The sequence below is a fragment of the Phaseolus vulgaris genome, chromosome 9 (genome assembly GCF_000499845.2).
Source record: "Phaseolus vulgaris cultivar G19833 chromosome 9, P. vulgaris v2.0, whole genome shotgun sequence".
NCBI classification, from domain to species: Eukaryota; Viridiplantae; Streptophyta; class Magnoliopsida; order Fabales; family Fabaceae; genus Phaseolus; species Phaseolus vulgaris.
Window position 1 is genome coordinate 29,559,049 of NC_023751.2, and position 17,015 is coordinate 29,576,063.

Sequence of the window (17,015 nt, forward strand, 5' to 3'; positions counted from 1 at the left end):
GTTAAGTTATGCTTTAGATTTCATCATATCACATTATATTAATAGATGACTTTGACTTTTTGAATAAGTTCATCTAGAAAAGGTTGACTAGTCACAACTATATTGAACTTGTATAAATTATGTTTTTATGTTCTTTATTATATTACTTCTCTCTCATTGAGGTGCAACATCGGTAATTTTTTATGATTGTTATCCCTAATCAATTGGATATTAGGTCTAGAAAACTCTTTCATTTTGTTCTAGTGTTATAGTGCCAAGTGTTAACTTGCTTAAATAATCCATAATAAACATGTTTCCTTAAGGTAGAAAAACCACTATAATTGAGTTATTCGTTGAAATGATATTTGTATATGGTTGAATATATAGTAATCATCACCCTATTAACATATTACTTTCCCAAAAAGTTGTATTGTTTCTCTTTGGATAGTGCTACTATTTATTACTATTATTTTTATTGCTACTATTATATTACTATTAGAACTACTATTATATCAGTACTATATTACTACAATTATTACTATACTATTATTATTGTTATTATTATTATTCTCTAGTATTAATTTTTTTCTGTAAGTAAAAGCTAAAAATTAGAGTTACTAATTAGTTTTTTTTAATTTTTTGGCAAATTATTTTATTGATAACTTATTTATATATACCTTTATTCATATAAAAAGAGGTATATATAAATCATTCACCACTCATTCATCTATAATTTATCTAGAAAGAGGTATATATAAATTATGACCACTAGTATTACCACTTAAGATTTTTCAAAATAAATGTTACTTTTGGAAGTCAACATCGAATAATGTATAACTTTAAAAATTCAGTTGTATATTTTGAAATCATTAATGATTTCACATCAAAAGGGCTGTTCTGTTATCCCTTAAATTGTAGGCAACCCTTACTAGCTTGATTTGTACGGCATAAAAAATACGTAATTTTATACTGATTAAAATATAAATTATATATGTATATATATATTATTTTTAAAAAGAAAATTATTTTTTGTAAATAAACTTTAATCAGCACTAGTTAAAATTTATGAATCATTAAAATCTGATTACGAGAGAGATATTAGAGTGCAAAGAGTATCCTTATAATAATTGCATGCTGAGAATACATAGAACATGTTTATCCACTCTCAATGGTCCTAAGTGCCCTCGCTATAAAGAACTTTGCTAGATATTTACATTATAATTAACCCAGGCAAACACCACTTGTTACTTTCTCCATCAAAAAAAGGTCATTTCAACAGGATTTGGATCAAAGACATCCTTCAATTTTTAAGAAACATAATATCTTCCAAATCTTGGACCTGAGTGAAAGTAGTGTTGGTAAAAAACCATGGTTCTGATTTCCTATGTTTAAAACCTCAAACGGATCCAACTATCTTATTAGACCAAATCTTAAACATTTGTTTTGTTTAGATTCAGTATTACTAGGATTTTGGGTTGGTTGTTGTTTGTTTGTCTCTCCTGTGATTGAGATTTTCTCCATGGCATTTAGAAACTTGCGCAAGTGCTTGATGTACTCAGGGAAAGCCTCAAGGTTGCAATGACCCCCGCCCTTCACCCACAAAGGGTCATATTTTTCCTTGGAAAGTTCCCACAATCGTTTTCCATGGGACCAGTCAACGATTTCATCATTGGTTCCCTGCCAATAAAACACAACCAGACAAACAAAACTACTATTAGAAGGGAAAGTTTATTATTTGATAAAAGATAAGGTCTTTGTACAGCCTACTCAAATCATCAACAGTGACACATAATCCAGACCCTAACATCTAAGTTTTAAATTTTCTGACTCATGTTTTGTTACAATGATAGTGTGATGGCTACTGTGCCCTGTGGCCTTATCTGATAAGAACTTATGTACAGCAGGGTCTTATCTTGGGGCATTGTTTCACAACAACCTAAGAAAACAAAAATTGGTTGATATTCCAAAATATATGCATTGATTAAATTATGAATAGGCTTCAAGATGAAGAAACAAAAGCAAGAGCATAATAGAATACTATTGTAATTAAAATTCTGTTAATTGTTTTCCTTCTAATGTAAATTAGTATTGAAGACAGCCAAAAAAATAGCCTAACATAAGCAGAAAAAGATACATATACAAAAACTTGATGAACATGTTCTACCTATGTACATCTTATTCTTTGTTAACAACCATGGTAAAGTTCTTCAAAAAAATAATTAGGACAAACAGTCCTGTAAGGATCCATCCTCTTCCAATAGCAGCAGAACTCAAGTGACAAATAAAAGCATAATTAGACAAGTGTTTCAAATGTAACATTTCATATTCAACATTCAGCATATGTTTCAAATTTTATCTGAATCATAGACTGCTTTTTAAGTTCAGGTTAGAATGGAAAACTTGAGTGATACCCTGAAAACAGAACTTAAAATATGATACCAACTTGTGTCTCCATCGCTAGCCATTTTAGTTTCAATTCCAAAACTAAAATCTATTGTTTGTACTTTGTAGAGATATTCAGCTAAACAATTGTTGTTAACAATATGAACCGATTCACTAATTTTTTTGTAATAACATCTGAAGACTTTCTGCACACTGGTGAAATAACTCCTTATTAAGTTTCCACATGTACCTTGTCGATAAAGATAGCATGCAAATATGAAATTCTAAATAGAGCAATTTTATCATATACCCAAAAAGTAAAAGAAACAATCTCTTAAGAAGGGAAACCTGAAGAAAGAAACCAGTGAGCTGTTTTGAACATTGCAAGAACATAATGCAGAAACTATAATGAGAAAAATAGATAGAAAGATAACCGTACATGTATAACTAAGACTGGACAGTCAACATGCCTTATTTTGTCTATATTCTGAAATTAGTAAAGAGACGTATGTTATTACAAAACTTTGATAAATATTGCAAGTTAGGTAGTGATTGAGAATTACGAAGATCACTCGGACAAAACTTACTTTGAATATGTCAAACCAAAATGTGACCTTGACAGGGTACAAGACCCTTATCCCTGAAAGGATTCCACTGTGAATAACAACACCTCTCACATTCCGTAACTTAGTAGCCAAGTGTATTGTGGGCCCACTACCAACTGATTGGCCATACAAAATTAAATCTTCTTGCTCAATTCCATAATCTTTCTTCAAACAATCATACACAGCCTCTATGTCATAATATGTGTTGAACTCAGATGGCTATCAAGGTTTCAGAGATAATCACACATAACACATCCAGTTAGATTGGTGGATAGAATGGTTGGAGAAAATGTAGAGTTCAAATGGAATGGATTATCTAATCTAATAATCTTGCTTCTTTATTTCATGTTTCATGGTATATACACAATCCCAAACCTAAGGACAACCCAATAAAATAACAAAAAGAGAAGTGGAAGTTGGTGCAAGGGAATCAAGGGCTACTTACCTTACCTGTAGATGCTCCATATCCTGAATAATCATAGCTGCATAGTAGCATAAAGTTTCACAATTATAAGCCAAAAGGAATATTACTTATTTTACTTCAAAGTATGTACAATAACATTTATGAATGCATGAACAAATAAATAGATAATTCACCACACAAACAACTGGTTTGGAAATAAACACCACCTCTTAGGCAGGAGCAAGCACAACAATTTAATAATAAGGTAGGATAGCAGATTGGTCACAAGAGGAGTTCAAGATGAAAAATTAAAATTACAGTTCAATGGTAGTTACTATAGTTAAGAGGTATAAATAAGGCTATTAATAAGAAGCTTAAAGGAAAAAGGAAGAATATATATTTTAGATTAGAGAGAATAGTAAGTGAATAATCCAATGAAAAGGTGACTGCTCCTTGGTAATACTTTGTATACTTGGTGAAATAAAGAAGTTATAATTTTCTTTTCACTGTTCTTCATAGAAAAATAGTGGATTCCTAACAATTTTGGTCCAACCTGTGCGATCTACGAGTGTCATGATGGTGAGTGTCTCGGAGAAATGGGCCTACGAATAGAAGAAGGAGATTGCAAACTTGTGAGCAGACATGAATCTTGTGAAAGAAAGAATATCAGACATGAGAGAAATAAAGGAACTACTACTTCTAGAAATAAAAAAAGGTAGAAATTTGTCGGATAGAGGAGAAAATTTGGTCAATGGTGACGAGAAAAGGAAAGAGAAGGACAACACTAATAAGGAATCTAATAAGGAGGAGGTAGTACCACTTCACCTTTGAGTCAAAACTGTAGAGTTGCCCGTGTTTGAAGGGAGTGGTCCATAGGGCACAAAAATTCTTTGAAATACAGAACGCAAAAGGTTAAAAAAAACTACTAATTAAGCTTCATTAGCACGGAAGGAATTGTAGGTTATTATGATATTGTACTGACTAGAGCTAGGATTGGAGAGAAATAAAATGAAGATGGAGAAAAATAACTTCAAGAACAAATAAGAAGCATGACAAAAAATTAATAAAAAAGGATATTCTAAGAAATATTTTCAGGAAGTTTCACGAATGAAAGACTAAAAGAACTAGAAGAATAAATAAAGAAACTTTCAATTTTGTGAAATTTGTAGATGGTCCTTGACTCTTTTATAATATAATACAATCCAAATATACGCAAATATACCACTCTTTTATAATATAATACAATCCAAATATACGCAAATATACACGGACGCTGAAATTATAAGTTTATAAGTGACGAAAAGTTTTTAAGCTAACACATGTCACTTTTTATAAGTGTAATTATGATTGTAACTATTTCACATGACTTTTAGGTTTTTCATGTGTCACGTGTACTTTTTTGAAGTGTAGTTATGAGTTTTTTTAAATTTGAGGAACTACCATGTGTCGTTCCCTAATTTCAAGGAACCACCCATGTTAAAGGATTAACTAGAAGTTAATTAATTGTTAAACATTATGACTAGTTCAGTTAATTTTAGTTCAAGTATAGTCTTTTGTTTACATTTGGATTTTCTTATTTTTCTAAACACTTATTTGGTGTCTTTTCCTCTTCTAGACCATGACATTTTCTATCTAAAGAAGCCTATTATGCTCTTGTAAATCATTGTGAGTCTTGAGAAATTTTTTCTCTTGTTTTGGTTCTTGTCTTGAAAAGTTTTTTCAAGTGATGAATCTTCTTGCACTTACCCTTTGAGAATCATCTCGAAAGTGGTGTGTTCTTTTTCATTTCTTTTCGCAATCCTTATTCTATTTCCTTTTGCAACTTGTACTTGTTTTTATCTTTCTCTTCCATTGTTGCAAAAATGAATCACCATGGAATCCATGCTTCCGCAACCTTTCAATGTTCTTCCATGGAGTTTCTCTTCTCTAACACTTTTTGAGTTGATCAAGATCATCTCCACTCAAGGATTCCATCAAGTGGCCATTAGAACTAGAAGATCAACCAAAAACAAGAAGGTGTTCATCACATTAAAGTAAGTGTTCTTCAAAAAAATAGGCCCCAAAGCCTTTTTGATGTGGATATCATTCTTGATTTTTCCTTTCTTCTTTGTGTGGCCAAATCATTGTTAAGACGCAAGACGATCTAGTCACCTCTAGATGATCTAATACCTCATTATACACTCTCATGATAAGAGAGTCTATGATTTTCATGATAACAAATACTATAAAGTGTGTTAAGTTTATAACAAAGCTACTTCATATACAATTAAACCTATTAGACAATCCTGCAATGTTACAATGTTACACCTGTTAGAGGGTCTCTCAGAGTTAAACTTGTTAGATGTCCAATGTGTTCAAAGGAGTTAAGATAAAATCTACAGTTTTAACATGCTAAACGATCGCACATTGAGTAACCAATTAGACAGTCTCAATGCTAAACGTGCTAAATGGTCTCATTGTGTTAAACATCACTCAAGACGCACAAAAAATATTGTATATATAGTTTCCTTATAGAGTTTATAATTGAAAAATAAAGGTGCTATAGTGCGAGTTTTGTGAAAACTTCAAGTGTAGCAGATTCAAGCTTCAACATTCGAATTTATACAAGTACAAAATGTATACAAAGTCCAATGTTAACATACAAATGCTTAAGGTGAAGTACAAGTTACAAGCTTCAACGATCATCATTTCTAAATATATATAAAGGCTTACAAGTTGAAGAAGAAGACAAGAACCAATAAAGAATATTTCAAAAGAGTTTCAACAGTTCATATTTGTTGTAGATAGAGCAACTAGTCAATTGGGATGTGTGCTTAACCTTTGTAAATCCTTCACATTGTGAAGTATACCTTGTGAGCTTACATTATTCTTTCTTTGAGAGTGTTTATCTCATTTCTTTGAGATGTCTTATTTTCTGCGAGAGATTAAGATTGGTGTTCTTTGAAAGATGTTAAAAATTGTTCTTGGAGAGGTGCTAGAACTCGTTTATGGAAAGGTGTGAAAACTCGTTCCTAGATAAGTGTGAAAAATCGTTCCTGGAGAGGTGTTAAAACTCATTATAACCAAGTGTTTTGGTTAGTGAAAGCTCTTAAGTAGTTTGCTTAAGGGGACTGAACGTAGCACAAGTAGTAGGGTGAACCAATATAAGTCTATGTCTTTTCTCTCTTCTCATTGCCTGTTAGACGTTACTTTTATATTGTCTTTAAATTCATGATTTGAGTTCAAGCTCCATTCAACCCCTACCCCCTTTTGGAGCTAGTTGTTCCTACAATCATTGTAATGTGTTGGACTTGAAAAATAAAGTCAAGCCTCAAGAGAAGTTGTTTTGATGAAGATGTTGAAGATTTATTATGTGATATAGTTTTCATTGAATGTGAAGATTCCAATAAAATTTGTTGGATATCATCTCCAACATACAAGTCTGGACCATGCAGTGTGGATCATCATCAAAATGGGAGAGATTGTTGGACTTGAAAAGTGCCTCAAGCCTCATGTGAAGATGTTTTGATGATGAGGATTAAAGATGGAGATATTGAATATGTTATAGAGAGTTTAGATTTCATTGTATGTTGTTCAATCATTTATAATCAACACACAATCTTATTAAAATGAGTAAAAAACAAAATGAGTTTTAAAAAGTAAAAAAAAAAATCTTTTAAAAGGTTTTATGGCCTTCTTAATAAATTACACTTTTTAATAATAAGTTAAATTGATTTTGATGAGGTTCACAACAGAATAATCGATTATCTCCTTTTTACTCGATTAAACCATGAGTTTTTACTCGATTAAACCATGAGTTGGGAAGCAAGTCACTGTCTCAAGATTTTAATGGTTTAACATCTTTTGTAATCAATGGAGTATGTTTTAAGTATTTAGTACAAAGCGGAAACAGTCGATTAACACGTGCCAAATGGATTAAAATAGAAAGTGTTGTAAATATTTTTCAAAATTTAACTAAAAATAATTTATTAACACCTTAGATAATCGATTAAACATGTCTTATCAATTTTTAATCTTATGAACTCTATAAATAAAGTATTTCACTTAGTGATTTTAAGAATTACATACACAATCAAAAGAAAATTGAATTGAGTTTTTCTAAGTAATTTTCATATTCCCAGTTATGGTAACAAGATTTGAAAGATAAGGCTATATTGTGAATAAGATTTGATAGAGTTGATAATTAAAGTAATAAAATTTAATAAGTAATTTTAGGATTTATAATTAATATTATTTTAGTTAATATTATTTTAATTAATATTATTTTAGTTATATAATTAAGACTATTAAAATTTAATAATTAATATTAGGGTTTATAATTACAGTAATAAAATTTTATAAATAATTTTAGGATGAATAACTAAAATTGTTTATTTATTGAATTGCATGTATATTTATAATTCTTTAATACGTGTTGGTATTGAGTCTGTGGGTGTTCAACCCTCAGAAAATTGTTACATTTTGGGTTGAGAGATCCAAAATCAATAAACTTTCATTGAGAGACCATTACAGAACATACACATGGATCGAAATTGGATTAATTTATCCCACATAAGTGATGAGTACGAAAGAGAAGTAGAAGAATTTATACAATTTGCGCAACATAATGCCAACAATAGTGGTGATGGAGTAAAGTTTTGGTATGTTCTGTGTTAATTGTTTGAACAGGAGGAGATTGAATGTTAACAAAATCAGGGAGCACCTTCTATGTGATGAGTTTCTACGATCTTAAACCACTTGGACATAACATTGTGAATTATTACATTTACCAAGTGTTTGTATCCCAAGAATATGTTTAATTCACCATGGATGATGCATTATATGATGATTGATTGGATGACATGATTTGTGATGTTGTAGTTGAGTCTTTTACAAAAGCACATGGATACAAAAGTATGTCAAGTGATGCGAAAACTCCATTGTATCCTAGATCAACTAACTTCATACGGTTGTTGGTGATGTTAAGATTGATGAATTTGAATGTAATAAATGGATGGATCGATAAAAGCTTCACAAAATTGCTTCAGTTGTTGAAGGAAAGACTTCCCAAGGGAAATATTCAATCTAATTGTAATTATGACGCCAAAAAAATTCTTTGTCTGATGGGTATGGAGTATAAAAATATACATGCATGTCCTAATGATTGTATATTATTAAGAAAGAATTTGAATTCTTGAAAAACTGTCTGAGGTGTGGGTTATCACGTTACAAGTTGAAACAAAAAAACAATGATAATATTGAAGATATGGAAAAGCATGGACCCCCATTAAATGTTGTGTGGTATCTTCCAATCATTCCAAAGACGAAATATTTGTTTGCAAACCCAAATGATGCTAAAAATCTCATATGACAAGCAGATGAGAGGAAATGTGATGGCATGCACTGTCATCCAGCTGATTTTATTCAATCAAAGAAATTTGATAATGAGTTTCCCGAGTTTTGTAAATAGTCAAGAAATATCTGACTTGGTTTAGCTACAAATGGAATGAATCCACTTGGTAATTTAAGTACGAATCACAGTTCATGGCTTGTTTTACTAGTTATTTACAACTTTCCTCCTGGATAATGCATGGAGCAAAAATACATGATGTTGTCTATGATTATATCCGGTCCAAGATAGTCAAGAAATGACATAGAAGTTTATTTAAGTCCCCTAATTGAAGATTTAAAGTTGTTGTGGGATTAAGGTGTTGAAGCCTTTGATGGGTTTGCTGATGAAAATTTCAAGATGCATGTCATGTTATTTTGCACCATCAAGGATTTTCCGTTATATAGGAACTTATCAGGGCATAATGTCAAGAGTCATAAAGCATGTCTAATATGTCAAGAAGACACTACTTCTCAACAATTGAAACATGGAATAAAGATAATATATCTTCCGCATAAGAGATTTCTTAGAAGTCATCATCCTTACCGGAAATTGAAAAAAGCCTTTAATGGACATCAAGAGACTGACATTGCACCAACTCCATTGACTGGTGTTGAGATTTATGAAAAGATAAATAACATAGACCACACCTTTGAAAAGTCGAAAAAGAAGTCATTTGCGACAAACATGTGGAAGATGCACAACTAAATGAATCATGAAGTCTTTGATCTTCTGTATTGGTCGAAGTTAGAAGTCAGACATTGTATTGACGTAATGTATGTGGAGAAGAATGTGTGATAGTTTAATTGGTATACTTCTTAACATTAACGGAAAGACGAATGATGGTGTAAATGCTCATTTGGATTTGATTGAGATGAATATACGAGGTGAGTTGACACCAATACAGGTGGGTAAACATATATATTTGCCCCTAGCCTGTTACACTATGTCGAAAGAAAAAATAAGTTGTTGCGAATGTCTAAAGGGTGTGAAAGTGCCTCAAGGACATTCATCAAATGTGAAAAGACTATTATTTATGCAAGATTTGAAGCTAATTGGATTGAATTCTCATGATTGTCACATCTTAATGCAATAGTTGTTGTTGGTAGCTATTAGTGGGATCTTACCAAAAAAATGTTAAACATACCATAATCCGTTTGTGTTCATTCCTCTCTTCCATTTATTATAAAGTCATTGATTCGGTAAAGTTAGATAAACTTGAAGATGAAATTTTTGTTATCTTGTGTGAATTGGAGATGTATTTTCCTCCGTCTTTTTTGACATCATGATTCATCTAGTTGTGGATCTGGTACATCATGATTCATCTAGTTTTGCATCTGGTAAGAGATGCTAGATTGTGCAGACCAATGTACTTATGATGGATGTATCCTGTTGAACAATATATGAAAATTTTGAAAGGGTATGGTAAAAATCATTATCGTCCACAAGCTTCAATGATTGAAAGGTACATAGCAAAAGAAAGTATAGAGTTTTGTTCAGAGTACATGTGAAAAGACAATTCAATAGGTCTTTCAGCCAACTCATGGCACAACAGACGTTTTATAAGTGTTTAGGTGGTGTACATACGTTAAGAAAATCTCAATTGGAAGTCTTCCATGCACATTTGTATATACTGAATGACACTGATGAGGTTATACCTTACTTATTTGCTCATAAAGTCATTGTGAAGGAAAATAACCAAAGACAACCAGAGAAATGGGTCTTGATGGAATATAATAGCACTTTCATGGCTTGGTTTAAAGATGAGGTGTTATAGGATTCAACGACATCGAAAATCTTGATTGAAGTTTAATGTCATTTCTTGTACAGGTTACGAAATCAACAATTGTACATTTTACATCTTTGGATGAAAAAAATACAATTCAAAATTGTGGTGTCACTCTTGAGGCCAAGGCGATGCAATTTTCCACTTGGATCAATGTTGTACTATGGTGTCATAGAATAGATATGAGAGGTTGATTATACTAAGTTTTTTGTTTTAATTTCAAGTATAAGTGGATTGACAATAAAAGTAGGGTAAAAATTGATAAATCAAGAATCACATTAGTTGAGTTCCAAAATATAAGTTATCGGAATGAATAAATTATTATGACTCAACAATCTCAGGTTTTCTCGTTAAAAATCTCACCTTAAATAACATTCTTCTTACATTAAAGACTAATCTTTTATCAATAATGTGATTGAATAAATGTTAATCATATAATAAGACTTGAATAATTTGTTATATTATAATTTCACAACATGTCTAGTACAACATTTAAAATAAACTGATAAATTATATTCAAAATCCAACCAATGTAAAATAATAACTGTAGAAAAATTTATCAAAATAAACTTTTTAAAATTAATTTAGATTTTTTTCTTCCTAAACCGAATAGTTTAACTTTTGTTTTATCAATTTTTTCTTACTCAACATATCTTATTTTATTTTTATAACTATTTATTTAAACTCAACTAACTACTTGTAATAAAAAAAAACTATCTGTTTATGATAAAATTATAAAAATAATTTATTTTATAACTAATTTTTATGAACATATTTCTCAAATCTAATTATATTTTCTTACTTTAATAATTATTATAAGAATGAATTTTTATAATAATAAAAAAGTAGAATTAAATATTAGTCAACATATTAAAGGACGAATTTTCTAACTTCCAAGTAGTAAATTCCTTTTATTATAAAATACTTTAAAAATATAGAAAAGAAGTAGAATTTGAGTAAAGTTTAAAAATCTCCAAAATTAATCCAAACAAAGCACTAAACATTGATTTTGATTTAACTCCAATTGAACTGATTCCATTATAAAGTTTAGAGTGAAAAAAAAAAAAGAGAGGGTAAAGTAGAAGCAGTTATGGTTTGAGAGAGAAAGTTAGGTAGAAAAGAAACCTCATGATATTGACGCGGAGGTGTGCCCTGAGTTCGAGGAAGAGATCATGCATCTGACCTAAGTCAGCGGCATTGCCATGGGAATAGAGCAAGGTGAACCTCGCGAAAGGATGCTTCCAGAACGTCGCAACGATCTTGTTCCCACCCTTCGTCTCCAGCACGTGCGCCTCCAAGTTCTTGTCCCCGCTCACGCCGGAAACCACCACCTTCCCGCCCGGCTCCCGCGAAATCTCATAGGTCGCTGGCTCCGGCGGGAAAAACGCCAATCTCGCCGCCACCGGTGCCGTAACATTGCCCATTCAAGAACGCAGCATTTCCAAGGATCTTGCGCTCCTGGATCTTCTTCGTTTTTGTTAGATTTGCGTGTGGAAAAGAATTTGAACGGAAAAGATGTTTGCGTCTGTTTTTAGTTGGTGTATTTTGGGGAAGAGGAGAATGGTGGAAATGAGAGGAATGAAGGAAATAAGCTAAGAGTTATGGGAAATTCATCCGAACTAACCGCTTCTCTTTCCTCCTAAATCTAACGAACTTCATTCTCATCTTCATGGATTATCATAAATTTATACCATTGTATGTTAATTTCTTTTTATGTGATCTTTTAGTTGGATAATTTTCTTTTTTAATAAATAATAACTAATTTATTATTTATTTAATAAAATAATTTTATTTTATTTTAAAATAATAAACTAATTTGTCTTTTAAAAATAATGGTTATATAATTTTTTAATATTATTTTACAAAATTGTATATATATATATATATTAAATTATATTATTTTTAATAAATTATTCATTAAAATAATAAAACTATAAAAATATAAAATAATAAGATTATATATATTTTAATCTAGTAAAAATGTAAATACACATGCAGCGTTGTGCTAGTTTTAAAAGAATAAGAGTTAAAAATAATATATACAATAAATTAGAATTAAAATTAATCGTTTTTAATTTATTATATAATTAACTATTGAAAATGATTTAATGTAAAATTTCAGTATAATATATCTTATATATCTAGTTATCTTTTTTAATTACAAAAATCTCTAATGACAATAACAAATAATTAAATTCGTTATGACTAGTAAATAAAAGTTATTTATCTTCTAATTCCATAGACTAGTCATTGTCATGAGAGGTATAGGAATATATTTTTTTGAAAAAAAAGGATTAAATATTTATTGATAACATTTTGGCTTAAATGTTTTTATAAGTATAAATAAGTGATAGTACTTTGAAAAGAATTTAAAAAAATTTACGGGTGAGTATGTTATTGGTACCAATAACTCATCTTAACAACAATTATTAATTTAATTCTTAAACTTATAATAAGATATTTACATGTGTTTTTACAAATTAAATTTTATTGGATTATTTTCATCATCTGGAGTTTGATACCACTTTTGCATTCTATATGAAACTATATATGTATTTTCTTTTAACACAAAATATTATCATATATATATATATATAATAGTTACACAATTAGAAAAAAATTGTTAGAAATTTAAGTTTTACATTAAATAAAAAAATTAAATATACAAAAAAATATAAATAAATTTATTGGGTTCTTGTCAAGATGAGATCAGGTGATTTTCGAGGTGGTGGTTAAATGACTACTCAGTTGATAATGATTTGGAACAAAAGGGACTCCACCTATAGAAGATTCTTTGACGCTCAAGTCAGCACTAAGAATATACAAATTAGTTGTAAGAGTAAGTCATAAAAGAATTTTATAACAATATCCCGTAATTCGATTAAATGTTTAAAAATTATATTAAATGAGTGTTTATTGATCTAGATGCATTTGACTTTAAATGTAGGTAAGTATAAATAAAATCAAGATAATTATATAAAAAGACAAACATGTTTAAGGCAATTAATGAGAATTTAAAAAATATTAATAAGTTTTCATAAATCTCGTTAAATGTGGATCTTTAGAGATGATAATCAACTGAATCTTACATCTTGTAATGATTGATGTTTAAAGTAATTTTTATTATTAATAAAAAAATTAAATTAATTCCTAAATCGATATATAATTAGTTACGAATAAAACTTTATAGCTAATTAAATATTAATTAAAATATTTATAATTTTTTATTAATAATAAAATTACTTTACATATGATAATTTTTTTAATTTATAAAATAATATTTAATTTAATAAATATTGTTTTTGAAAGGGATTGGAACCAAGAGAATGATCGTAGCACTTATCGGTCGGTCGTCAGGTTTTTCTTTCTTCTCCTCAAAGTGGGCTTCTTCTTATTCGTCCTTCAGCTTCCAAAGGCACTTCGACGCTCAAGTCAAAATTGAGTATTCGACACTCGGTATCCTGAGCACAGTATATGAGATGTACTTGATTCTTGGTTTTGTGCCTATATATATATATATATATATATATATATATATATGTGGTAATTATGGGCCTTTTCTCATTGGACCAGATTATGGAGTTGGATCATGTTTAGGAATACATTACCTAATGTTTAACTGCTAATTAGCCTAATTAATCCTACTTTAAATGTTATGATCTTTGTGATATTGGTCGGCTTATCGAGACATAGTCTCGATCTACGGACTCTACCGATATAAATATAATATTTAATTATTTTATTTTAAAAAATAGTTTTTATTTAATTATTTTTTAATAGTATTTGGAAACCTGACGTGTCTATGATGGAAAGTTGAATAAGATATGATGCTAAACCACCCTTTAACTTCAATTAATCTTTCATATACAACAATTTTTGTGACTTCGGAATGAGAAATATTATGGGAAAAAGAAGATGAAAAACAGTAATTACTCCAACGAAGTCACTTTTTTTTTAACTCATACTTTCTAGAGAAATTATACATACTCCATAATTAAAAGTTAGATACTAGAGGAAACAATATTAAGGGAGAAGATTATTGACTAAGCACTAAAAAATTAATACGATATTTGAATTTTTAACCGTTAAAAACTACCGCAAATGAGTTTTTTTACTGTTAAAATAATCATCAGATTCACATTTATGTAAAAGAAGTTTATAGCAAAAATATTTCGAGCACTAGAAAAAAAATTATTTACTAAAACTGTAACAAATTTATTTTATATTTTATAATTATTTATTAATTTTGATAATTAAAAGCCACCACAAAATATATCATATTTTATCATCATTTAACAGTTATTAAGGTTTAAGATATCCTAAAACAATTATTTCAACAAAAAATTCAAAATTCCAAAAAATACTTATTAATTATTTTTCAATAATTTGTAATCAATAATTAAATTATTTATTTTATTTAAAATTATTTTGAAAAATGATAATAATCATAATAATAATTATCATATTAATGAAACCCTCCTTGTTTACATTGGTGATATCGAATGAGAATCACAACTTGTTTAGGAATGGGGTCTCCAATGTTGAAGTGAAAGGTAATTGAGAACGTGTTGATGAAAAAATAAAAGTGGTGTCTTGGTTGAGGTAAAGGTTCTTTGGTGGAGCTAAAACCTTTAGTCTAAAGGTGACTTTTATGATTTAGTACATTATTCAAATGCATATTTGATTTTGATGCACTTTTGTGATTGGAATCAACTTGTACTTTGCGACACATATGAATGATATAAATCTTTTTTACTGTTTTGTTTTAGTTCTCTACATTTTTAACAATTTTTTGGAATATGATGTGTTTATATCTAGTATTTATGTGTCTAACATTGGTTTAATATTGTTAAGATATAAGTTAAATGGTTAGGAGAAATTCCCTTGCGAAGCATTTGATAATACAAATCATAAGTTTTGGTTGCAAGTTTTGCTTTGAATAAATAATGAATATGTAACTGGATGAAAGCTTTAGCTGAGTGTTTTCTTTAGCTCACCCTTAAGATAGATACCTCATATGAGTGTAGTGAAGGTGATGGCATGTGGGTGATAACCAATTTTGAGAATGTTGGGTAATATAGTGACATTGAACTAAACTAGAACAACCATCAAGTACCTGATGGATCAGAAATTTGCCAAGTTAACTTCCTGATACAAAGTAATCACCTTGCCATATTTAAAACTTCACCATGTTACACATGCACCTTGAATCTAGTGAAGCATGCTCTTGCCTGAATTGGCTTTGTTCATTCTTTTTGCTTTCGTAGTGCTCATCAACTTTAATTTTGGTAGGTCCTTATCGAAGTCTCAAAAACATTAACTAACAAAAATAGGAATTTTCATGATATTTGTTGAAATCCCACCTTGATTAGTGATTAAAACATTTCATAATATATATGTGGGTGCAAATCTCACTTTATAAGTCGGTTTGATAAGATTGAGTTAGGCTTAAAATCTACTTCTTAATGAGTAAGAGAAATATTTGAATTGTATCAGACTGATTAACACTTAATTGACTTCCATTAGGTAAAGAAGCTAGTACAGGTGGTTAAAGGTTCTATATATATTCATGAGACCTAGACATAATATCCTCCTTCCACAAAATGTTAATAGTAAGAATAAGATTAAGAATAAGAATAGGAAGAGAAATAATAATATTAATATATGTAGGTAATATATGTGAATTTATCCGTAAGTAACTTTACTAAAGTCTGATTATAAAAGTTTAAGTTAATATAAGAAATATAAAATTTTTATTTTACAGAAATTCAACAAATATTGTCTAAAATTACAAAAATTGTAGACAATATCATAAGAATCCAAATCCAACAAACCATATGTTATGTTTATATTGATGCCCTAAAAATTTAGAATTCACAAATTAAATTAGCTGAAAATATAAAATTAAAATAATTATGTGCATTGAATCCAATTTATTACTACTAAATGAAAGTGATTTCAAAATTAAAAATAAATCATATTAGAAGTATTTTTAATGGAAACTAAAATTATAAATGTGTACACATATATGTGTCATCACTAAACACTAAATATTCTTTGAATACAACCGGCTAAACCCTTTTTCTATACAAAAGGTGTGATCAAAATGATCACAAGTTTTATAATTAAAAGAGAGTAATGTCCTAAGAGGGATACAAGATTAAAAATACTACTTTTTATATGCTTTTACAATATTTGAAATTCTCCAATTTTTAATCTTTTACTTAGCAGAAGATGTAATGTAAATATCTATCTTGTCATAATTAAGACCAAGCTTGTAAATTCCGTTATTTGCCTCATAAAATGAAGTATGAGTAGAAAAATGAGCTTGTTGAGTATGGGTAAAAGAAGGAGGAGAAATAAATGCAAGAAGTATGAAAAAAAAATAAAGAAACACTTAGTTTTATAAAATATATAATTCCTTTATTCTCTTTAAATATTCTACAATTCAAAACATACATAAGAATAGTTGAACGAATTTAGGTAACAGAG

The 17,015-nt window shown here is 29.3% G+C and overlaps 1 protein-coding gene across 2 annotated transcripts; it reads right to left on the reverse strand.

Moving 5' to 3' along the window:
- Positions 1-1,077: 1,077 nt before the first annotated feature.
- Positions 1,078-12,205, reverse strand: LOC137822812 (uncharacterized). Of its 2 annotated transcripts, XM_068627814.1 has the most exons (5): positions 11,649-12,205; positions 3,412-3,448; positions 2,949-3,185; positions 2,801-2,848; positions 1,078-1,656 (listed from the first exon to the last, which is right to left on the reverse strand). In XM_068627814.1, exons 1-5 carry the CDS (start codon positions 11,945-11,947, stop codon positions 1,390-1,392), a joined length of 888 nt encoding a protein of 295 aa, XP_068483915.1. In that variant the 5' UTR covers positions 11,948-12,205; the 3' UTR covers positions 1,078-1,389. The 2 variants fall into 2 exon arrangements, with proteins under 2 accessions (XP_068483915.1, XP_068483916.1); XM_068627815.1 differs by lacking the exon at positions 2,801-2,848.
- Positions 12,206-17,015: the final 4,810 nt, after the last annotated feature.